General features: G+C 44.0%; 1 protein-coding gene across 3 annotated transcripts; it reads right to left on the bottom strand.

Annotated features, from left to right (window-relative positions):
- Positions 1 to 890: 890 nt before the first annotated feature.
- Positions 891 to 17693, bottom strand: LOC121576540 (TGF-beta-activated kinase 1 and MAP3K7-binding protein 3). Of its 3 annotated transcripts, none has more exons than XM_041889765.2 (7): positions 17449 to 17693; positions 15910 to 16084; positions 12190 to 13450; positions 8742 to 8902; positions 4789 to 4882; positions 4589 to 4672; positions 891 to 1707 (listed from the first exon to the last, which is right to left on the bottom strand). In XM_041889765.2, exons 2-7 carry the CDS (start codon positions 16009 to 16011, stop codon positions 1556 to 1558), a joined length of 1854 nt encoding a protein of 617 aa, XP_041745699.1. In that variant the 5' UTR covers positions 16012 to 16084; positions 17449 to 17693; the 3' UTR covers positions 891 to 1555. The 3 variants fall into 3 exon arrangements, with proteins under 3 accessions (XP_041745699.1, XP_041745698.1, XP_041745700.1); XM_041889764.2 differs by having other exon boundaries at positions 17256 to 17693; XM_041889766.2 differs by lacking the exon at positions 15910 to 16084 and having other exon boundaries at positions 17256 to 17693.
- Positions 17694 to 25963: the final 8270 nt, after the last annotated feature.

Here is a 25963-nt window from a genome sequence, read left to right on the forward strand (position 1 = left end):
GGTGCCATTTGGGATGCAGAGATCTTATGTACGAAGGCCTCTTAATACTGCAGTATTATAGAAAATGTTTTGAACTAGTGTCTCATCCATAACAACTTAAAATGAAAGTTAGTCTTTACATTAAAAACAGTACATGTAAATGAAGATGGAGTAGGAACGCTTGAGGTAGAAATGTGGGAGCTTAAAGGAGAAGGAAGGTGTGTGCTGAGAGAGAGTGATTCTACATCGCTTGCTGTTTGGGCTTTTTGCCTGGATTTCTGTATAAGCACTTTGTGACATCTGCTGGTGTAAAAAGGGCTTTATAAATGCATTTGATTGCTGCTGTGTCTGATGCCTACTGCTTTGTTTACTAATACAATAAAACTGGTCATGAAAAAGACAAGTGCGTGTTTGATTTGCGTTAAGAGACAACCCAGTCAAAGCAAGCAGTAGTGCATTAAAAGGCCCAGTGCAGTCAAAAACTAGATTTTCCTGTGTTTTATATACATTTCCACACTGAGGTTGGAATAATACTGTGAAATTGTGAAAATGATAGTGCCCTGTTAGTGTAAGAGCAATTTGAAAAAAAAAAAAGCTTTTTTGGGTGGGATGGCGTTTTGGATCACCAGGCGGTAAATTATTTAATAGACCAATAAGATAGAGAATACCAAACCTAGAGAATACCAAAACTTCACTCAGACCAATCCTAGATAGTCCTAACAAAATTCTTGCTTAAGAAATTGCTCTTTGCTAAAAAGCTATTTGTTTCTTTTGACCATTTTAATTTAAAAACAATCACAGTAAGGTACTTAATTGTTACCCGGAAATTATTTGATATTAAGCTAAAAACGGCTGTATTGGACCTTTAAACTAAATGCCACTACAAATACACAAAAACGACAGGAAATATATTCCAGGTGTAAGCAAGTCACAGAATCAGCTCCTTTATTAAAGTACAGCAACTTGAGGCATTTGCACAGGAAAATCAACATATTTAACACGGAATACTGTGTGGGCATAATATGCATAAAAGTACCAGGAATATATTCATATGCAAGTCTCTTTAGTGTTCTTCATTGGATGAAAGAAGGATCTCTTGGCACAGAGCCGATACAGTGTACAGTCTACATTAGGATAAGTTCATCCAACCCTTCCTTTTAGCCATTGCATTGTCCCACTGTCAGAGAGAGTGCAGTGCAGCCCTGGCCATTTGCAGAGGAATGTCCCACTGTAAGAAGCTCCTGCGTCCGTCCGCAGGGTTTGGGAATGGGCTCAGTCGTGTAAACAGGGCAGTCATTCATTCTGCAATGGAATGTTCACTCTGTAAACCATGCCTCCTCTTCCTGCGTATTCTAAAAACAATGCTCCATTGGTTGTTCTGTAGCCACACCCACTGTCCGCTTTAGGTTGCCATGGGAACAGTCTCCCGCTTTCCTCCAAAGTGCAGGGGGGGGAGGGTCATCACACAAAGACATGGGCGGGACAGGAACCAATTGGAGGAGGAGTTTACAGGGATTGAGGAAGTGGGGGGGGGGGACTACTATCCGGGATAGGGCTGGAGTGGGCTGGGCAACGTTCAGGTGTAGCGTGGCATCTCGCACTGTTCACAGCGGTTGAGTGCAGGGTGGTTGAGGAATGTGCATTCTTCACAGCTCCACTGGCCTCCCTCAAAGTCCTCGTCTCTCTGAGGGGGCCCCACAGTTACAGGCTTGGCGTTCCGCTCCACCTCTGGGAGAAAGAGACATATACAGTCTTAGTATCACACCGACAAACACAGCATATATACAGTCTTAGTATCACAACGACAAACACAGCACATATACAGTCTCCGTATCACACCGACAAACACAGCACATATACAGTCTTAGTATCACACCGACAAACACAGCACATATACAGTCTCCGTATCACACCGACAAACACAGCACATATACAGTCTCCGTATCACACCGACAAACACAGCACATATACAGTCTTAGTATCACACCGACAAACACAGCACATATACAGTCTCCGTATCACACCGACAAACACAGCACATATACAGTCTTAGTATCACACCGACAAACACAGCACATATACAGTCTCCGTATCACACCGACAAACACAGCACATATACAGTCTTAGTATCACACCGACAAACACAGCACAATACAGGTCAATAAACAGCTCTACCAGTATCACACCGACAAACACAGCACATATACAGTCTCCGTATCACACCGACAGACACAGCACATATACAGTCTTAGTATCACACCGACAAACACAGCACATATACAGTCTCCGTATCACACCGACAGACACAGCACATATACAGTCTTAGTATCACACCGACAAACAAAGCACATATACAGTCTCAGTATCACACCGACAGACACAGCACATATACAGTCTTAGTATCACACCGACAAACACAGCACATATACAGTCTCCGTATCACACCGACAGACACAGCACATATACAGTCTTAGTATCACACCGACAAACAAAGCACATATACAGTCTCAGTATCACACCGACAAACACAGCACATATACAGTCTTAGTATCACACCGACAAACACAGCACATATACAGTCTTAGTATCACACTGCCAAACACAGCACATATACAGTCTTAGTATCACACCGACAAACACAGCACATATACAGTCTTAGTATCACACTGCCAAACACAGCACATATACAGTCTTAGTATCACACTGCCAAACACAGCACATATACAGTCTTAGTATCACACTGCCAAACACAGCACATATACAGTCTTAGTATCACACCGACAAACACAGCACATATACAGTCTTAGTATCACACCGACAAACACAGCACATATACAGTCTTAGTATCACACCGACAAACACAGCACATATACAGTCTTAGTATCACACCGACAAACACAGCACATATACAGTCTTAGTATCACACCGACAAACACAGCACATATACAGTCTTAGTATCACACCGACAAACACAGCACATATACAGTCTTAGTATCACACCGACAAACACAGCACATATACAGTCTTAGTATCACACTGCCAAACACAGACACTACAACATATTCTTATAGGTGAGCCAAACTGGGGCGTCGGGAAAACAGCAGATTTCTAGTTGCTTCACTGGACGCAGAGCTTGTTGCCAGCGTGAGAAGAAAACCAGCTACTTTATCAAGTGTTCTCGGGTGTGAGTTCAGTGTTCGACCTAGCAGGCCTGTTGGCATCATCACAATACCAAACACAACGGAATATAGAAGTCCTTCCAATGGGACATCAACAACAGAGGGCCTGACTCTGGCCAGTAAGGATCCCATGGGCATTCATAGCAAACCATGGGGTGCTGTTCACACGGATTCCATGGCGAAATTCATAACCTGGCCCTTCATCCTACTACCGTCATCTACAGGATCAAACTGCCACAGTCTTTCCACCGTTAGAGCTGATGTGTGGTGTTGAGCATTCTGGTGCAAAATAAATGCTGTGTATCCAAAATGTGGCTGATACAAGTAGGTGGTGAATAAGGCGTTACCCCAAAAGTACAATATCAAGCGCTAAATGAAATAAAGGTCTGCCATTACACCACACAGACACCCATCATACAAACACACAGCACCATTTTAAAGACCTTGCTAAAAAAGGAAATGCATTCAAAAACAGTTAGGAGACTGTCCACACAAAGGGAGGCTCCGCAACACAAAAGTAAATCAGAGACAAAATAGCTGGGTTTCTCAACTCGTTCCATGCCAACATTCATTTTGGTCAACCACAGCCAAGGTCAATTGAATATTTACCACATTTCATCTACTGAGGGAAGTGATCAGAGATCTTTTGAGAAGAAACAAGGTCGAATACAAAGCCAAGCAACATTTTATTAAGCCTTTTACGACATTATAAAGCAGGGGTGTCAAACTCATTTTGCCCGGGGGCCGCATTCAGTCTTTAACGAGGTCTGGAGGGCCGCATTCAGTCTTTAACGAGGTCTGGAGGGCCGCACTGAAAATTGGTTATATTTCTTTGCTGTCAAAATGTGCAAAAGATAGTTCCATCGTTTTTAGAATTTTCGATAGTCCCTGACTGACTAGCTTTCATTCCAGTGATGATTAGCAAGCTTGACACAGTCAAGAAACTGTATGAATGTAGGTCCATTATCATTTACACAGTTTCGATACGGAGTTCGATCTCTCCCCCCAATTTTTTTTAAATTTAAAATAAAAGCGGACACCCCACCACTGTTTTGGTAAAAAGCTGAGGGAAGGGGCTGGAGAAATGTAACCACTGTCAAATTCATATACAGGGCTATGCATGCAAGGACTGCCCACCACGATATCAACATTAGTTTGAACCATGTTTTGAGGCTATGCAGTGTTTGTTTACAATTACGTTGTTTACAAACAATGGAGTAAAACAGGCTTATATTTTGGGTCCTGATGGGGTATGACTGTTGAACTGAGCTCATTAAGTATTTATATTAGTTATATTCTTCAATAATTAATTTGGTATTTATCAATAATTGAACATTTGAAAAAAGTGATGTGTCAATTGCAGATTGCCTCTTTAAGTAAAGTGTTACCACTGTTTACAGTGGTACGATAGAGGACATCATGGTTCTCACCTTTCCTTCCTGGCTTGGGTGGTATCACCGGACCGGTCTGTATGTTCTTATAAAAGTTGTTCTCAGCTTTCGGATCAAACTTCCCTGTGGAAATGACACAATTAGTACAGCATCTGTTGTTTGACACCTGAATGGGTGCTGCTGTACACTGCATCTTCAAAAGCCTGTTTGTGTGTGAGAGAGTTTCTGTGTGTGTGTACCTCTAGACTGCAGTAGATCAGTCTCTTTCAGGGTGCAGTCAATATCAATCTGAAGCAGTCTGTTCAGACTGCGCAGTCGGGTCATCTCTTCAGGCTGAAACAGGCACCAGTGGATTGGATGAGAGATGACACACAAAAAGAGAGACAATAGAAGGTTTCCTACCAAATCTAATACTCTGCATTTATTTACAAATACCGATCCACGTGTTATAAGAATCAGATCAAAGCTGTTTGTATGCACATATACATGTAACTGCCCAAATAAAGGAAACGCCAACATATAAAGTGTCTTATAGGGCGTTGGGCCAGCATGAGCCAGAACAGCTGCAATTCACCTTGGCATAGATTCTACAAGTGTCTGAAACTCTATTGGAGGGATGCAACACCATTCTTCCACAATTTGGCGTTTTGTTGATGGTGGTGGAAAACGCTGTCTCAGGTGCCGTTCCAGAATCTCCCATAAGTGTTCAAACTGGGTTGAGATCTGGTGACTGAGACAGCCATGGCATATGACTTACATTGTTTTCATGCTCATCAAACCATTCAGTGACCACTCGTGCCCTGTGGATGGGGGCATTGTCATACTATAGGGGCATAGTCATGGTAAAGAAAAAAGGCTGTGGATCAGAAAACCAGTCAGTATCTGGTGTGACCATTTGCCTCAAGCAGCGCGACACATCTCCTTCGCATAGAGTTGATCAGGCTGTTGATTGTGGCCTGTGGAATGTTGTCCCACACCTCTTCAATGGCTGTGCGAACTTGCTGGATATTGGCGGGAACTGGAAAATGCTGTCGTACACGTTGATCCAGAGCATCCCAAACATGCTCAACAGGTGACATGTCTGGTGAGTATGCAGGCCATGGAAGAACTGACACATTTTCAGCTTCCAGCAGCTGTGTACAGATCCTTGAGATACGGGGCTGTGCATTATCATGCTGAAACATGAGGTGATGGCGGCGGATGAATGGCATGACAATGGGCCTCAGGATCTCGTCCCGATATCTCTGTGCATTCAAATTGCCATTTATAAAATGCAATTGTGTTCGTTGTCCTTGGTTATGCCTGCACAGTGGTGGAAAAAGTACCCAATATTCATACTAAAGTAAAAGTAAAGATACCTTAATAGAAAATGAGTCAAGTAAAAGTCACAGAGTAAAATACTACTTGAGTAAAATACTAGAGTAAAAGTCTAAAAATATTTGGTTTTAAATATATTTAAGTATCAAAAGTAAAAGTATAAATTATTTCAAATTCCTTATATTAAGCAAACCAGACAGCATAATGTTCTTGTTTTTAAAATGTATGGATAACCAGGGGCACACAACATTCAGACATAATTTACAAACTACGCATGTGTTTAGTGAGTCCACCAGCGTTTTCCTGTCATGTTAAGCATTCAAAATATAACAAGTTATTTTGGGTGTCAGGGAAAATATATAGAGTAAAAATAACAATTTTATTTAGGAATGTAGTGAACTAAAAGTTGTACAAAATATAAATAGTAAAGTAAAGTACAGATACCCCCCAAAAATATTTAAGTAGTACTTTACACCACTTGGCCTGCCCATACCATAACCCCACCACAACCATGGGGCACTCTGTTCACAACGTTGACATCACACGACACCAAACACGTGGTCTGCGGTTGTGAGGCCGGTTGGACGTACTGCCAAATTCTCTAAAACAACGTTGGAGGTGGCTTATGGTAGAGAAATGAACATTCAGTTCTCTGGCAACAGCTCTGGTTGACATTCCTGCAGTCAGCATGCCAACTGTACGCTCCCTCAACTTGACACAAAACTGCACATTTTGGAGTGGACATTTTATTGTCCCAAGCACAAGATGCACCTGTGTAATGATCATGCTGTTTAATCAGCTTCTTGATATGTCACACCTGTCAGATGGATGGATTATCTTGGCAAAGGAGAAATGCTCATTACAGGGATGTAAAACATTTGTGCACAACATTTGAGAGAAATTAGCTTTTTATGCGTATGGAGAATCTCTGGGATCTTTTATTTCAGCTCATGAAACATGGGACCAACACTTTACATGTTGCGTTAATATTTTTGTTAAGTGTACATACACTACATGACCAAAAGTATTTGGACACCTGCTCGTCGAACATCTCATTCCAAAATCATGGGCATTAATATGGAGTTGGTCCCCCCTTTGCTGCTATAACAGCCTCCACTCCTCTGGGAAGGCTTTCCACTAGATGTTGGAACATTGCTGCGGGGACTTGCTTCCATTCAGCCACAAGAGCATTAGTGAGGTCGGGCACTGATGTGAACGATTAGGCCTGGCTCGCAGTCAGCTTTCCAATTCATCCCAAAGGTGTTCGATGGAGTTGAGGTCAGGGCTCTGTGCAGGCCAGTCACGTTCTTCCACACTGATTTCGACAAACCATTTCTGTAATGACTTCGCTTTGTGCACGGGGGCTTTGTCATGCTGAAACAGGAAAGGGCCTTCCCCAAACTGTTGCCACAAAGTTGGAAGCACAGAATAATCCAGAATGTCATTGTATGCTGTAGTGTTATGATTTCCCTTCACTGGAACTAAGGGGCCTAGCCCGAACCATGAAAAATAGCCCCAGACCATTATTCCTCCTCTACCAAACTTTACAGTTGGCACTATGCAGTCGGGCAGGTAGCGGAAATTTGACGAACTGACTTGTTGGAAAGGTGGCATCCTATGACGATGCCATGTTGAAAGTCACTGAGCTCTTCAGTAAGGCCATTCTACTACCAATGTTTGTCTACGGAGATTGCATGGCTGTGTGCTCGATTTTATACACTTATCCACATACTGCTGTATATATAGTGTATGTATGTATAGTACCAGTCAAAAGTTGGGACACACCTACTCATTCAAGGGTTTTTCTTTATTTTTAATATTTTCTACATTGTAGAATAATAGTGAAGACATCACAACTATGAAATAACACATATGGAATCATGTAGTAACCAAAAAAGTGTTAAACAAATCAAAAAACATTTTATATTTGAGATTCTTCAAATAGCCACCCTTTGCCTTGATGACAGCTTTGCACACTCTTGGCATGGTGTTTATACTTGCGTACTATTGTTTGTACAGATGAACATTACCTTCAGGCATTTGGACATTTCTCCCAAAGATGAACCAGACTTGTGGAGGTCTACAATTTTTTTTCTGAGGTCTTAGCTGATTTCTTTTGATTTTCCCATGATGTCAAGCAAAGAGGCACTGTGTTTGAAGGTAGACCTTGAAATACATCCACAGGTACACCTCCAATTGACTCAAATTATGTCAATTAGCCCATCAGAAGCTTCTAAAGCCATGACATAATTTTCTGGAATTTTCCATGCTGTTTAAAGGCACAGTCAATTTAGCGTATGTAAACTTCTGACCAACTGGAATTGTGATTCAATGAATTATAAGTGAAATAATCTGTCTGTAAACAATTGTTGGAAATATTACTTGTGTCTTGCACAAAGTAGATGTCCTAACCGACTTGCCAAAACTATAGTTTGTTAACAAGAAATTTGTGGGGTGGTTGAAAAACGAGTTTTAAATGACTCCAACCTAAGTGTATGTAAACTTCCGACTTCAACTGTATGTAATTTCATAGTTTTGATATCTTCACTATTATTCTACAATGTAAAAAATAGTAAAAATAAAGAAAAACCATTGAATGAGTAGGTGTGTCCAAACTTTTGACCGGTAGTGTATGTATGTAGCTAGTGAGTGTGTGTGTGCACCGTGTGTGCGCCGTGTGTGCGCCGTGTGTGCGCCGTGTGTGCGCCGTGTGTGCGCCGTGTGTGCGCCGTGTGTGCGCCGTGTGTGCGCCGTGTGTGCGCCGTGTGTGCGCCGTGTGTGCGCCGTGTGTGTGTCTATGCAGTTACACTTCACAGGTGTGTGTGTGTGTGCCATGTTATGTCCCTACACATCTGTGTGTACGTCCCTCTCTTACCCGGGGGATGAGGCTGGTGCTGCTGACTCGTCTGAAGCGTCTCTGGAGGGCGTCGTACTCCATGTCGTTGACGTCTGCCTTCAGCTGCTCCACCTTCTGCCTCTCCATGAGCAGCTCTTTCAGCAGACGCTCCATCCGGGCCCTCTGGTGCAGCAGGAGAGCTGGGGGACACAGTGGAGGGAACACAGGGCTTCAAACAGATGGGATGGTTGGGATGGGATGAAGGAATACATGGGTGGATGTGCAGGAATGATTCTGTACACAGATGAACAGATGCAAACGAGCAAGCACACCAAATGCATACACACAGGAACACACCCTCCTGCATCGGGTCGGATACCCACAGTTCCCCGCAACAACAACAAAAAAAAAAATCAGCTGTCAGGTGGAATGAAAACATTCTTTCAACCGGTGGGTCAGCTCTCGGTTCAGAACAATTATATTGCAGGTTGGAAACGTTTTAAATCAATATATTTTTTGTACAAACCCAGGAGCTTGTTGTGTTGCAGATTTCACTAGGCTATCAGCCACGCAACGAGAGAGCGGAGCAGAAAACTGTCCATTAGTAGGCTATTTTGTGTGGTGCTGAAACATTCCTATATTTGTCCACATACAGAGCTTATGTTCCCTTCCGCCACGAGACAATATGTTGCCACATTTATTTCCCCTGACTCCTAGCTCACACGAAAATGGCTAACGTAACATTAAACATTTTAACAAAGTTTATAAGAGTGAAATACACCATCGTGGAAACAGGTGCTGCGCATATTAAATCCCCGTCTTGGAGTCATTGTGGACAAGGAGGACAACAGCCTGGTAGATGGATACACAGCCGGCAATTGTGCAAGAAGTTATTTGTTTCCGATAAGTCAGTTAATTAGGAATTCTTTATTTAATTTCTACACACCTTTTCTATTAATAAACTGACCATACACACTAAAATAAAAATACAATATATATATATATATATATATATATATACATACATACAGTGGATATAAAAAGTCTACACACACCAGTTAAAATGCCAGGTTTTTGTGATGTAAAAGAATGAGACAAAGATAAATCATGTCAAAACTTTTTCCACTGTTAATGTGACCTATAATGTGAACAATTCAATTGAAAAACAAACTGAAATCTGAGGCGGAAAAATGAAAAATAAAAACCTGGTTGCATAAGTGTGCACACCCTCATAACTGGTGATGTGGCTGTGTTCAGAATTAACCAATCACATTCAAACTCACGTTAAATATAATTCATTACACACCTGCCATCATTTAAAGTGACTGATTAATCACAAATAAAGTTAAGCTGTTCAAGTAGGATTTTCCTGACATTTTCTTAGTTGCATCTCAGAGCAAAATCCATGGTCCGCAGAGAAGCTTCCAAGGCATCAGAGGGATCTCATTGTTGAAAGATATCAGTCAGGAGAAGGGTACAAAATAATTTCCAAAGCATTACATATACCATGGAACACAGTGAAGACAGTCATCATCAAGTGGAGAAAATATGGCACAACAGAGACATTACCAAGAACTGGACGTCCCTCCAAAATGTATGAAAAGACGAGAAGAAAACTGGTCAGGGAGGCTTCCAAGAGGCCTACAGCAACATTAAAGGAACTGGTCAGGGAGGCTTCCAAGAGGCCTACAGCAACATTAAAGGAACTGGTCAGGGAGGCTTCCAAGAGGCCTACAGCAACATTAAAGGAACTGGTCAGGGAGGCTTCCAAGAGGCCTACAGCAACATTAAAGGAACTGGTCAGGGAGGCTTCCAAGAGGCCTACAGCAACATTAAAGGAACTGCAGGAATGTCTGGCAAGTACTGGCTGTGTGCTACATGTGACAACAATCTCCCGTATTCTTCATTTGAATGGGCTATGGGGTAGGGTGGCAAGACGGAAGCCTTTTCTTACAAAGAAAAACATCCAAGGCCGGCTGAAGTTTGCAAAAACAAACATAAAGTCCCCCAAAAGCACGTGGGAAAATGTGTTATGGTCTGATGAAACCAAGGTTGAACCTTTTGGCCATAATTGTAATGTTTAATCACCCAAAGAACACCATACCCACAGTGAAGCATGGTGGTGGCAGCATCATGCTTTGGGGCTGTTTTTCTTCAGCTGGAACCGGGGCTTTAGTCAGGGTGGAGGGAATTATGAACAGTTCCAAATACCAGGCAATTTTGGCACAACACCTTCAGGCGTCCGTTAGAAAGCTGAAGATGAAGTTCACCTTTCAGCACGACAATGACCCAAAGCACACATCCAAATCCACAAAAGCATGGCTTCACAGAAGAAGATTAACGTTTAGGTATGGCCCAGCCAGAGTCCAGACCTGAATCCAATTGAACATCTCTGGGGTGATCTGAAGAGGGCTGTGCACAGGAAATGTCCTCGCAATCTGACAGATCTGGAGCGCTTTTGCAAAGAAGAGTGGGCAAATATTGCCACGTCAAGATGTGCCATGCTAATAGACTCTTACCCAAAAAGGCTGAGTGCTGTAATAAAATCAAAAAGGTGCTTCAACAAAGTATTAGTTTAAGGGTGTGCACACTTATGCAACCAGGTAATTGTGTTTTTTTGTGTTTTTTTCTCAAAGTTTTCAGTTTGTTTTTCAAATGAATTGTTCACGTTATAGGTCACATTAACAGGTGGAAAAAGTTCTGACATGATTTATCTTTGTCTTATTCTTTTACATCACAAAAACCTGGCATTTTAACTGGTGTGTAGACTTTTTATATCCACTGTGTGTATATATATATATATATATATATATATATAATGAAACGCGATTTCACCTGGCATAGAACATGTGCTCTCTCGTCAGGACACTGTTGTTCGAGAGCTAGCCAACAACACAGCTAACACAATCACTTCAAACTGAAGCTGGAAAGACTGCAAACTAGCTGCACTTCGTTTCGGTTTACCTGTTTTCTATTGATAGTTCTTTGTATATATGCACAAAAATGATGCCGATTCATGATTTCCACTGGCTGAGAAAAGCTACCTACCTGTCTGTCTCATCCCGACAAGTTCATTCCTATAGGACAGCTATAGATCGAATTTGAATATTGAAACAACGCTGCAAATGTCGAAGAGACAGACAGCAAGGTTTATACAAATCTCCGCTGTTGAAAACGAACTGTTAGTCTAAAAGAAATGGGAGATAATGACTAGATGCTTTTTATAGAGGAGATCAAGTTTATAAATTGCCTGGCTGGGCTGATGAGACAGTGGATTGCGCAGTCAGATGGAACATAGGCATTTTAACGTCATAGATTTAGCCGGTGGTACCTTGTCGAATAGACACCAGCTGGAATGTGGTTTTAACCAATAAGCATTTAGGATTAGACACAGCCGTTGTATAAACAGCAAATAAGCACACGGGTAAACACACAAATGCACACATACACACACACACACTCTTATCCATCCATAAGCCGTGCCTACCCTGGGTGTAAGCGTAGTCATCGGAGCCTGAGCTGGACCGGCGGGGCATGCGGTTAGCGATGTGGCTGGCGATGTTACTGGGCAGAGCCGAGATGGGCAGGATGGGCGCCGGGGCCAGCGCATGGTGCTCCCCCTGGTCCACCATGTTGAGCAGAGACTCCGGAGGGGAGGACACGGGAGGGGAGCCTGAGAGGGGCCTCTGCTGAGCCTGGCCTGGGGACACTTTGATCTTGAAGGTGTAGCCTGCATGGCTGCCCGGCTGGGGCGAGGAGGCAGGTCTGGGCCGCGTGGGGCCCTGGTGCAGGTAGACCCCGGGGTGGAAGGCGGCGGGGCCCCCGCCACTAAGGCCCCGCTGGGGCGAGCTGGGGGAGGGACTTGTGGCCATGTAGAGAGTCTGGCTCGGGGGACAGTGGACGGGGGAGTTGCTGCGGGGCCGTGGGCCCTCCAGGGTGATCTCGATCTGGTTCTTCAGGGAGCTCTTGGGCAGGTAGGGCCGGTAGATGGGCTGCTGCTGTTGGTGGTGCTGGTGGTAGGGCATGCTGGCCAGGGTGGGAGGGCTGATTGGAAGGAAGACATGGGTCTGCTGGTGCTGGGGTTGGTGCTGGAGTTGGTGCTGGGGCTGTACCTGCTGTAGGGGTTGTACTTGGTGGGGCTGGTGCTGGGGCGAGCTATAGGGGGACTGGTAGGTGGGAGTGGCGTAGGGCGAGGGCTGATACACAGGCTGCCCGGGCGAAGGCCAAGGAGAGGGCTGGGGGCTCTGGGAGGGGGAGGGACGGAGGTAGAGGGCATTGCCGCCACTGTTGCCATAGTGACCGGCGGGGATCTGCAGGGCCTGGGGGGCGTTGGGAAGGTTCTGGGAGAGGGAGACCGTGATGGGGTTCATGGTGTAGCGGGGAACGGGGGAGTAGGTAGGGGACATACCCTGCATGGGAGGAGGGGTTGGGGTGCTGGCCGAGTGCCCCCCATGGTCGTTCATGAAGAAGGGGTTGTACCCCGGCGAGGGGGCCATGGTGGCAGGGGCCGAGATGGGTTCCGGGAAGCCAGCCCGCGGGGGCTCGATGTGACCGTCGCTGGAGCTGTGCACCAGGGAGCGCCCACCCCCGTTGGGCTTGCCAGCCTCCGAGGTGGGGTAGCCCAACTGGATGTGAAGCATGTGGTTCCGGCTCAGGCGAACCTCCTCCGGACTGTGGAACTCCCCATAGAGGTATCTGTTACTCTCCTGAGCCAGCAGGTGGCAGCATATATCCAGGTTGTTGTTGTTCTGGAGGAGAGGAGACAGCAGAACAGAGGCTCAGTGATGGAGTCCAGACGGGTTCTGGAGTTCTATAGCTGTCACTGCTCTCTGTCTATTAACTGTAGAAAACAGAGGGTCACTAACCCCGACTAAATCGTCAATGTTCAACTTCATGTACACTACCAGTCAAAAGTCAGTCACACCTAATCATTCAAGGGTTTTTCTTTATTTTTACATTGTAAAGTAAGTAGTGAAGACATCAAAACTATGAAATAACACATATGGAATCATGTAGTAACCAAAATAGTGTTAAACAAATAAAATAGATTCTTCAAATAGCCACCATTTGCCTTGATGACAGCTTTGCACACTCTTGGCATTCTCTCAACCAGCTTCATGAGGTAGTCACCTGGAATGCATTTCAATTAACAGGTGTGCCTTCTTAAAAGTTAATTTGTGGAATTTCTTTCCTTCTTAATGCGTTTGAGCCAATCAGTTGTGTTGTGACAAGGTATACAGAAGATAGCCCTATTTGGTAAAAGACCAAGTCCATATTATGGCAAGAACAGCTCAAATAAGCAAAGAGAAACGACAGTCCATCATTACTTTAAGACATGAAGGTCAGTCAATATGGAACATTTCAAGAACTTTGAAAGTTTCTTCAAGTGCAGTCGCAAAAAACAACAAGCGCTAAGATTAAACTGGCTCTCATGAGGACCGCGACAGGAATGAAAGACCCAGAGTTACCTCTGCTGCAGAGGATATGTTCATTAGAGTTACCAACCTCAGAAATTGCAGCCCAAATAAACACTGCACAGAGTTCAAGTCACAGACACATCTCAACATCAACTGTTCAGAGGGGACTGTGTGAATCAGGCCTTCATCGTTGAATTGCTGGAAAGAAACCACTACTAAAGGACACCAATAATAAAAAGAGACCTGCTTGGGCCAAGAAACACAAGCAATAAACATTAGACCGGTGGAAATGTCCAAATTTGAGATGTTTGGTTCCAACCGCCGTCTTTGTGAGACACGGTGTGGGTGGACGGATGATCTCCACATGTGTATTTTCCACCGTCAAGCATGGAGGAGGAGGTGTAATGGTGTGGGGGTGCTTTGCTGGTGACACTGTCTGTGATTTACTTAGAATTCAAGGCACACTTAACCAGCATGGCTACCACAGCATTCTGCAGCGATACGCCATCCCATCTGGTTTGGGCTTAGTGGGTCTATCATTTGTTTTTCAAAAGGACAATGACACAACACACCTCCAGGCTGTGTAAGGGCTATTTGACCAAGAAGGAGAGTGATGGAGTGCTGCATCAGATGACCTGGCCTCCACAATCCCCCGACCTCATCCCAATTGCAGCCAACAAGTGCTCAGCATATGTGGGAACTCCTTCAAGACGGTTGGAAAAGCATTCCAGGTGAAGCTGGTTGAGAGAATGCCAAGAGTGTGCAAACCTGTCATCAAGGCAAAGGGTGGCTATTTGAAGAATCTCAAATATAAAATATATTTAGATTTGTTTAACACTATGTTGGTTACTACATGATTCCATGTGTGTTATTTCATAGTTTTGATGTTTTCACTATTATTCTACAATGTAGAAAATAGTAATATAAAATAAAGGAAAAACCTTGAATGAGTAGGTGTCCAAACTTTTGACTGGTACTGTACGTGTAATAGGCTATGTGTATGCCTAGATCACTGCAACAGCATACAAGCACTTCAACAAGAAAATGTGTGCATGTTTGTAGCCTGTTGTGTATCTATGCGTCCCAAATGGCACCCTAACATGTTGTGTAGACCGGTACGAGCGTGCGCCATCGAAACATGAAACATTCATGGACATGCTGTTGCTAGCTAATTTGTCCTGGGATATAAGCATTGGGTTGTTATTTTACCTGAAATGCACAAGGTCCTTTTTTTCTGGATCTTTGTATAATTTTGGCCCATTTTGAGTAACACAAAATCGTGTGTTCTCTACTCCGACATTTAATCCACAGATAAAAGGGGAAACTAATAGTTTCTAGTAATCTCTCCTGCAGTAGTCTTCTTCTTCTTCTTCTTCACACTTTATATGTCGGTTGGCAACCAAATTTAAGGTGCATTACCACCACCAACTGGACTGGAGTGTGGACCTCAGTTCATCTTTCGATCACCCACGTGGGTATTTGCTCCTAAAAACCAATGAGGAGATGGGAATTGGCAGGCCTCGCAGCGCGTCGAGCGTCACAAATAAAACCAAGTTCTATTTTAGCGCCCTGGCTACGCAGACGCTCGCAAGCAATTTAGATGAAACGATTGAATAACATAATATGTGTAAATGTATTTTGCAACGCGAGCGGTATGGCCAGCATGTAATTCCCTATGCAGTACACTACTATTGATCCGGGCCCCTATGGTACTGGTCCAAAGTAACACACTAGGGTGCCATTTGGGATGCAGGCTATGTGCTCATTGCTGTCTGGCTGCTGTATCCTACCTGCAGAAGGCACTGGGACACTACTCCCTCTGGTATCTCGGGGAAGCGCTGCTTGAGGTCCTGCAGGATGTGATAGTCTAGCTGAGGACATCCCTGCGCCATCGTGAGCCCACAGAGAGAGTCACTGACCCCACAGCCGTGAACGCTGCTGCTGCACCTGTGCTCCACTCATCCCCTACACACACACACACAGTCAGTGTCATCATGGAAAGGTTACATCAGTCTTCAATCATTATCGTGACCCATCAGCCCATCCACACACCAGACAGCATTAAAAGTCTCAGTCGCCAAACTAGTGCTTTAAATAGAAGCACAAGTCAGACGTTTACATTCGAAAGGAAGGCAACACATATGTTAAACACAAGTATGGGCCCTAAAGACAAGACAGACAGGCCGACATTACGCTAAGGCAGCAAAATATAGTTTAGCCGGGCTAAAACTGTCAGGAACCCCATCCGACAATTCACACAACAGCCGATTTGGCTGTAACAGAAGCATGGCATGGATATGTCTCTGTTGTTTGTTTAGTCATCTCATTGCACCAAACAAGGACCTGTAATCCAAGACAGCTAACGTTAGCTAATTAACATGACACTGTTGACAAGTGTTACCTAACGTTAGCTAGCTCATACTGAACACTAACGTGGTAGCTAGCTCAACTAGGAAAGCGTTAGCATCATCAACACAGTAGCATTTAAGCCATCTAGCTAGCTGACTAAAGCGTTAGCTACCTACCGTTATCACTCTGCAGTGGATAGTGCTGGTCTGACTCATAATTTGTGGTCAATCATGTTACAACGTCAACTGGTAACTAGTTAGCTAGTTTCTTTGGACATAGGGCTTTAGACTTTGCTTAAGACTGAAAACCAAGGTAGCTACCACCAACCTAAACAAAATAACTCACCGTCCAAGTACTTGTAAGTAGCCAACCAACTACATTAGCTAGCTAACGTTACCTGGCTGGCTAGCTAGCTGTAAGTTAACCTACCTAGCCAACCTAGTGTGGTTTTTGATAAGCTCGTTATATATAAACAACCATGATGCGCATTGATGATGGCTAGTATCGAGCTAAAGAGATAGCTCGCTAGAGGCCAACTTTTTAAGGGGGTATGCTGACCAGAAAGGCACACAACAAGCAAGCTGACATAGAAGCTAGCTAATAACGTTAGCCAGATAGCTAATATATAAAGAAAGGAACCGTAACTAGCTAACTATTTACTGTACAGATGTAAGCTAACTACAGTAGTGAGCTGGCTACCATTAGCTTTCTAGCTCACTATTGCATCGAAACCAAGTCAAGGCGGAGACCATAGCTTGCCTTTAGCTAGCTAGCTACTTCGACTTACCATGAGCTTACTCACTCCTGTCATGGACCATTATAACGTTTCAGAGAAAGTACGCTAATGTGATATTTTCCGAAAGTGGCAGACGAATATTTATTTCACTCTTGATGGATAAAGCGATTATGTTACATTCCAATACAAGGCCGTCGTCAATAAAACGTACGAAATTGCCTCTATCGCGAAAGATGTCACTCACTGCTTCAAACCAGGAAGTTGTCTTTTGCGCCCTTGTTCTTCGGTGAGGTTTAACGGCGATTGACATCCAATAAATGTTGCATTACCGCCATCAACTAGACTGGGGTATAAGTCCCTTTTACTTTGCGTGAGGGATAAAATAAACAAATACCCTACCATCTAACCCTACACTCATTAATAACCCACCTCCCTATTGCACTATTTAAACCTATCTGGTCCTACCTCAGGCCAACGGCCTGGAAGGACTGGACAGCACCACTCAACACACCCTGTAACTCTTCAGACATCAAATCTCATACACCCAAATACTTATCTGCAGTGGCCACCACAACCTCTATTTTCTAACCATTGCTATGAATGCTAAAAAGTCAATCTTACGGAAACAGTGGCTTGCGAAAGTATTCACCCCCTTGGCATTTCCCCCTATATTATTGCCTTACAACCTGGAATTAAAATTGATTTTTGGGGGGGTTGTATCATTTGATTTAAACAACATGCCTACCACTTTTAAGATGCAAAATATTTTTTATTGTGAAACAAACAAGAAATAAGACAAAAAAAGAAAGAAAACTTGAGCGTCTCTATAAGCTTGGCACATCAAGCCACTGGGATTTTTGCCCATTATTCAAGGCAAAACTGCTCCAGCTCCTTCAAGTTGGATGGGCTCTGCTGGTGGACAGCAATCTTTAAGTCATACCACAGATTCTCAATTGGACTGAGGTCTGGGCTTTGACTAGGCCATTCCAAGATAAATGTTTCCCCTTAAACCACTCGAGTGTTGCTTTAGCAGTATGCTTAGGGTCATTGTCCTGCTGGAAGGTAAACCTCTGTCCCAGTCTCAAATCTTTGGAAGACTGAAACAGGTTTCCCTCAAGAATTTCCCAGTATTTAGCGCCATCCATCATTCCTTCAATTCTGACCAGTTTCCCAGTCCCTGCCGATGAAAAACATCCCCACAGCATGATGCTGCCACCACCATGCTTCACTGTGGGGACGGTGTTCTCAGGGTGATGAGAGGTGTTGGGTTTGCGCCAGACATAGAGTTTTCCTTGATGGCCAAAAAGCTCAATTTTAGTCTCATCTGACCAGAGTACCTCCTTCCATATGTTTGGGGAGCCTCCCACATGCCTTTTGGCGAACACCTAATGTGTTTGCTTATTTTTTTCTTTAAGCAATGGCTTTTTTCTGGCCACTCTTCCGTAAAGCCCAGCTCTGTGGAGTGTACAGCTTAAAGTGGTCCTATGGACAGATACTCCAATCTCCACTGTGGAGCTTTGCAGCTCCTTCAGGGTTATCTTGGTCTCTTTGTTGCCTCTCTGATTAATGCCCTCCTTGCCTGGTCCGTGAGTTTTAATGGGTGGCCCTCTCTTGGTAGGTTTGTTGTGGTGCCATATTCTTTCCATTTTTTAATAATGGATTTAATGGTGCTCCATGGGATGTTCAAAGTTTAGGATATTTTTTAACCCAACCCTGATCTGTACTTCTCCACAACTTTGTCCCTGACCTGTTTGGAGAGCTCCTTGGTCTTCATGGTGCCGCTTGCTTGGTGGTGCCGCTTGCTTAGTGGTGTTGCAGACTCTGGGGCCTTTCAGAACAGGTGTATATATACTGAGATCATGTGACAGATCATGTGACACTTAGATTGCACACAGGTGGACTTTATTTATAACTAATTATGTGACTTCTGAAGGTAATTGGTTGCACCAGATCCTATTTCGGGGCTTCATAGCAAAGGGGGTGAATACACATGCACGCACCACCTTTCTGTTATTTATTTTTTATAAATTTTTTGAAACAAGTAATTTTTTTCATTTCACTTCACCAATTTGGACTATTTTGTGTATGTCCATTACATGAAATCCAAATAAAAATCCATTTAAATTACAGATTGTATTGCAACAAAATAGGAAAAATGCCAAGGGGGACGAATACTTTTGCAAGGCGCTCTATATCACTCGTTGGGCTATCCCTCTCTACTACTCACACAAATCCTATCATGATCCCTTCCCCTTGACCCAGCTACCTCACATTTGTTCACTGCCTCAGCATAGGACAGCCTCTACACTACTCTAACCCTGGTAACCTCAACCTGCCTCTCTAGCACCGGAAACACTTCTGATCCCCAGTCACATTGGCACCCCTACAATGAACAAATACCACTTCTTTCCCCAATAATACATATTCCTTTGTCCTATGCCCTTCTGCACACTTCTCACACCTAGGAACCTCCCTCCTACACACTGCTGCCACATGCCCATAAGCATGACACCTGTAACAACGTAATGGATTCGGCGCAGAAGCTTGTACGAGATAACTGAAATATCCTAACATCAATTTCTCGGGCAAAGACTCAACATCAAAACTCAAAAGAACAGACAATGACTCTTCTGTTTTACCACCCTGTCTGCGTCGCACCAAACGAAGAGCATCACAAACACCGGGAATCTTCCCCTTCAGTTGGTCCACTTTCACATTTACCGCTACCCCAGTAATCACTCCTTTCAATGGGACCCTTTCTTGAGAGCAAAACAATTCACATGTCTTGCCCCCATTCGTTTAACGCAGAGCGCCTGCTCCCTCTGACCAGCAGAAACACAAACAATCACCACCAGACCACTTCTGGTTACCCTCACCGATTCCACAGCACCCAACTCTGTTTTCACCCACCCTGAAACCACAAATGGATCAGCCAAAAGGCAGGGGTCCACTTTCTCAACAAATGTCACTTCTACCGTCACAGACTCATCTTTATCCTGACCATCGGTGCAAGCCTCGAGCTCAGAGAACTTCACCACGGCTGCCACCTCCGATAATTCGCCCTCATTCAATTCTATTTCGTTTTTAGAAATTTGAGCAAATGTATTTTAAAAAAACTACAGAAATACCTTATTTACATAAGTATTCAGACCCTTTGCTATGAGACTCGAAATTGAGCTCAGGTGCATCCTGTTCCCATTGATCATCCTTCTACAACGTTATTGGAGTCCACCTGTGGTACATTCAATTGATTGAACATGATTTGGAAAGGCACACACCTGTCTATATAAGGTCCCACAGTTGACAGTGCATGTCAGAGCAAAAAACAAGCCATGAGGTTGAAATAATTGTCCGTAGAGCTCCGAGACAGGATTCTGTCAAGGCACAGATCTGGGGAGGGGTACTTAAAAATGTCTGCAGCATTGAAGGTCCCCAAGAACACAGTGGCATCTATCATTCTTAAATGGATGATGTTTGGAACCACCAAGACTCTTCCGAGAGCTGGCCGCCCGGCCAAACTGAGCAATCGGGTAGAAGGGCCTTGGTCAGGGAGGTGACCAAGAACCCGATGGTCACTCTGACAGAGCCCCAGAGTTCCTCTGTGGCGATGGGAGAACCTTCCAGAAGGCCAACCATCTCTGTAACACTCCACCAATCAGGCTTTTATGGTAGAGTGGCCAAATGGAAGCCACTCCTCAGTAAATGGCACATGACTGCCCGCTTGGAGTTTGCCAAAAGGCACCTAAAGACTCTCAGACCATGAGAAACAAGATTCTCTGGTCTGATGAAATCAAGATTGAACTCTTTGGCCTGAATGCCAAGCGTCACGTTTGGAGGAAACCTGGCACCATCCCTACGGTGAAGCATGGTGGTGGCAACATCATGCTGTGGGGATGTTTTTCAGCAGCAGGGACTGGGAGACTAGTCAGGATGGAGGGAAAGATGAAAGTAGCAAAGTACAGAGAGATCCTTAATGAAAACCTGCTCCAGAGTGCTCAGGACCTCAGACTGGGGTGAAGGTTCACCTTACAACAGGACAACGACCCTAAGCACACCACCAAGACAACGCTTGAGTGGCTTTGGGACAAGTCTCTGATTGTCCTTGAGTGGCCCAGCCAGAGCCCGGACTTAAACCCGATCGAACAGCTCTGGAGAGACCTGAAAATAGCTGTGCAGCGACGCTCCACATCCAACCTGACAGATCTGGAGAGGATCTACAGAGAAGAATGGGAGAAACACCCCAAATACAGGTGTGTCAAGCTTGTAGCGTCATACCCTACAAGACTCGAGGCTGTAATCGCTGCAAAAGGTGCTTCAACAAAGTACTGAGTAAAGTTTCTGAATACTTATGTAAATGTGATATTTCAATTTTTTATATATATACATTTGCAAACATTTCTAAAAACCAGTTTTTGCTTTGTCATTATGGGGTATTGTGTGTAGATTGATGAGGGAAAATAACTATTTAATGTAACAAAATCTGGAAAAAGTCAAGGCGTCTGAATACTTTCCGAATGCGCTGTACATCTCGTTCTTGCCTTCTCAAGTGATGCCATTTTCGATCCTTTAATCATTTCTGTCCGCAACATCAACTTCTAAAGCTGTTCCTCCACTAGATAGCACAGCCACCTCATACTCTGCTTCAAAACTCAATAGGACAGACAGTGTCTTCTCTGTTTCACCATGCTCGGCACAGGGTCTGCGTCGCACCAAACGGTGGGTGTCACAGACACAGGGAATCTTCCATTTTAGTTGCTCCACCACAACACTTAACGCCACCCCAGTAATCACACCATTCAAAGACTCCCTGCTCCGGAGAGCAAAGCAAGTCACAGGTCTTGTCCCGAGGCATGTGACGCGAAGCACCCGCTCCCTCTGGGCAGAAGAGAAACAGAAAATCATCACAAGTCCACCTCGAGCTACATTCATCGATTTAACAGTACCCAACTTATTTTCTACCCAGCCTGAGACTACATATGGGTCAGCCAAAAAGCAGGGATCCACTTTCTCCACAAATGTCACTCCCACTGGGCCAGCATTATCCTTTGCATGACCATCATGGCGAGACTCAGACTCTGAGGTCTTTACCACATCTGCCAATGCAGGTAATTAATCTTCACTCTCGTCAGGTAAAATTTCGGAGCTCTAATGGTTCATCCTCGCTGTCCATAACCATGTCTATACGTTCACCAAGCTCATGCCGTGCCTTCATCCCGCTGTAGTGTTTGCAGAACATGCACTGATGGCCTTTCTCCAACACCCAACTACTGTTCCTTAGCCCAATTTACTAGTCTGGCTGTCTCTGGCCTCTCCATGCTCCCAAAACTTGCCACAGTCGTCAGCCAAGTCTCCTCCTCGTCATCCCCAGAACTCTCGCTGGGAGTCACCATGTTGCTGACCTCCTCTCTCTCTCTCTCTCTCTCTCTCTCTCTCTCTCTCTCTCTCTCTCTCTCTCTCTCTCTCTCTCTCTCTCCCTCTCTCTCCCAGTCTCTCTCTCCAACCTTTTCTAGCATGAGAGCTACTTAATAAAAAATGAAACGCTGCGAGCTACTAATAGTCTTTTTTATAGCTTTCAAATAGTCACATGCTTCTCTTCTCCTCTACCCTGCAGCTCTTCGCTGGGTTTTTGGTGTACAAGAGATGTGCTTTCTGTCAATACATCTGGTAATATAATGGTTAATAAGCAGTATTTGGCATGACAGGTCCCATAAAGTTGTCTTTAGTATTTTCCCGAATTCAGTTTTCTTCGTTTTATTTTTCCTGGTTTGGGATTTTTTTCAGTTTTTTACTCTCAATATAACAATGATTCATACAAAAACAACGAAAATTGATGTTCTGAGTCCATGTCAGTGCTTACAACACATCAGAAGACCATTTCTGAAGTCTAGAAAAAAAACGAACGAATTTAGATTTTTTTGTGTAATTCCCCTTTAATTGTGTATCTAACAAGAGAAGAATAGAGCTTGCCAGCTTGTAGTTCTAAAAAACAGACATGAGTGAACACTAGCTTGTTCAGCCATTCCTATGGGGAAAATGAATGGGGAAAGAATAGGGTTTTGGGATAAATGCCGAAAATAAGGTCTGAGGTTAACCCAGGCTTAAGAGATCTTATATGTTTTGTTCTATGAGATAATATCAGTGTGTTAACATGACCTTTATGAATTATCAAGCCTTTATGTGCTTTATATACTTTTGTTATTACATAAATCCTTCAAAAGTCACAAAAAGTGACTTTAGCTGATTAAGATTATCTCATAGAACAAAACGTAAAACATCTCCTAAGCCTGTGTTTACCACAGACCTTATTTCCGGTGTTTATCCCAAAAACAATACTACTAAAACTGCATTAATTTCCCAATAGGCTTTGTCCAACAAACCATGGTGGAGTTATGGCCTAAACTCACCAAAGGCAAGCATGCGAACACTGGCGGACTTACTTTTAGAAAGAAGAAATTCTGAGCTATCTTATATCTTTCAGATAACTGTAGGACAGACACTTTAAAACATACTTCCTTTTGATTTAGATTTTGACTATCTCTTTTTCCATTAATTAATCTGTTATTCAATGCATTTCTATGAGCTAATAGCGCTAAGGCCAAATTCAATGTTTCATTAAAAAAATATATATATATACAGTACCAGTCAAAGGTTTGGACACACCTACTCATTCAAGGGTTTTTCTTTATTTTTACTATTTTCTACATTGTAGAATAATAGTGAAGACATCAGAACTATGAAATAACACATATGGAATCATGTAGTAACCAAAAGTGTTAAACAAATCAAAATATGCTTTATATTTGAGATTCTTCAAAGTAGCCACCCTTTGCCTTGATGACAGCTTTGCACATTCTTGGCATTTTCCCAATTGGCGTTCCAATTCATCCCAAAGGTGTTCGATGGGGTTGAGGTCAGGGCTCTGTGCAGGCCAGTCAAGTTCTTCTACACCGATCTCGACAAACCATTTCTATATGGAACTTGCTTTGTGCATGGGGGCATTGTCATGCTGAAACAGGAAAGGGCCTTCCCCAAACTGTTGCCACAAAGTTTGAAGCACAGAATCGTCTAGAATGTCATTGTATGTTGTAGCGACTGGAACTAAGGGGCCTAGCCTGAACCATGAAAAACAGCCCCAGACCATTATTCCTCCTCCACCTAACTTTACAGCTGGTGCTATGCATTCGGGCAGGTAGCGTTCTCCTGGCATCCGCCAAACCCAGATTTGTCCGTCAGACTGCCAGATGATGAAGCGTGATTCATCACTCCAGTGAACGGGTTTCCACTGCTCTCGAGTCCGATGGCGGCGAGCTTTACACCACTCCAGCTGACGCTTGGCATTGCGTATGGTGATCTTAGGCTTGTGTGCGTATGCTTGGCCATGGAAACCCATTTCATGAAGCTCCCGAAGAACAGTTATTGTGCTGACGTTGCTTCCAGAGGCAGTTTGGAATTCGGTAGTGAGAGTTGCCACCGAGGACAGACAACTTTTACGCGCTATGCGCTTCAGCACTCGCCGGACCTGTTCTGTGAGCTTGTGTGGCCTACCACTTCACGGCTGAGCCGTTGTTGGGCGTAGACTTTCCACTTCACAATAACAGCACTTACAGTTGACTGGGGCAGCTCTAGCATGGCAGTAATTTGACAAACTGACTTGTTGGAAAGGTGGCATCCTATGACGGTGCCACATTGAAAGTTACTGAGCTCTTCAGTATGGCCATTCTATTGCCAGTGTTTGTCTATGGAGATTGCATGGCGGTGTGCTGGATTTTATACACCTCTCAGCGACAGGTGTGGCTGAAATAGCCGAATCCACTAATTTTAAGGGGTGTCCACATACTTTTGTATATATAGTGTAGGTATAGCCCATGTAACGGATGCTCTGGCCTAAAAAATTATGGCATGTCATACTCTTTTTGGCCTGACAGCATCAAATACCTGGGCTGTATATAGTAAGACAGAGGGGCACTGTTTCGCTCGCTCGGATGCTTTCTCCAGTGAGATAGTTTCAGCCACTTGCGAATTGAAGGAAAGTGCACTGTTCAGATGCTGGAATTATTTTGGATGAACGTGCAAAGGTAACCTACTTTTTGAAGTGATTTGTTTGACAATCAGATGAAAACATCATGACTGGTTGTGTTCATGGCACATTAAAAGGGAATACATTTGTACAGTTAAATGACGTCTTTACTATAAATCCCCCCCAAAAAAAAATTAGGAGGGGGGGGGGGGGCTCAGACTGACCTTTGCCTGGGACCTCCAAATCACTAAGTCCGACCCCGTGTGCAAAACAGCATGTGTGTGATTTATTTTAGAATGCATTGTTTTTAATTATAATGACCCAACCGAAGCCAGGCAGGTGGGTTGTCCGCTTTGACGCTGATCTGCCTGTCCATCCTTTCCACCTGCCTCGCTCTGCTTGCTCCATCCGCCCACTTCTGGTAGGAGAGCCCTGCCATAGAGAATGATAGAGGCCTCTAGTGGCCCAAAAGGCAGCACCATTGAGGCATTCCACCATTTTCATGTAGTCAACTGGGTGGGACTAGGGCTGTTACAGTGACCATTTTACTGCGGAGTCATGGCCTCAGTCAAATTCCACGTGACTGTTGAGTCACGGTAACTAGGCTTCTCCAAAACTGTGCTCTGACGCAAACTTGCTAACGGCCTGTTGCTAATGGCCGGTACTCAGCGCTCTATTGTCCCTCTAATCACTCTGACATCAATGCAAATGCAATCGAAAATCAAATAAAACACTTCATGGG

This window comes from Coregonus clupeaformis, chromosome 11 (genome assembly GCF_020615455.1).
Source record: "Coregonus clupeaformis isolate EN_2021a chromosome 11, ASM2061545v1, whole genome shotgun sequence".
Classification (NCBI taxonomy): domain Eukaryota; kingdom Metazoa; phylum Chordata; class Actinopteri; order Salmoniformes; family Salmonidae; genus Coregonus; species Coregonus clupeaformis.

Bases quoted from the DNA above. Each gene is read 5' to 3' on its own strand.
- LOC121576540 (XM_041889765.2), bottom strand. From the start codon at position 16,011: ATGGCGCAGGGATGTCCTCAGCTAGACTATCACATCCTGCAGGACCTC. The intron at 8,903-12,189 runs GTAGGCACGGCT...TGTGTCCCCCAG, and splicing joins TGACTACGCTTACACCCAGG to CTCTCCTGCTGCACCAGAGG. The intron at 4,673-4,788 runs GTACACACACAC...TCATTTCCACAG, and splicing joins TGATCTACTGCAGTCTAGAG to GGAAGTTTGATCCGAAAGCT.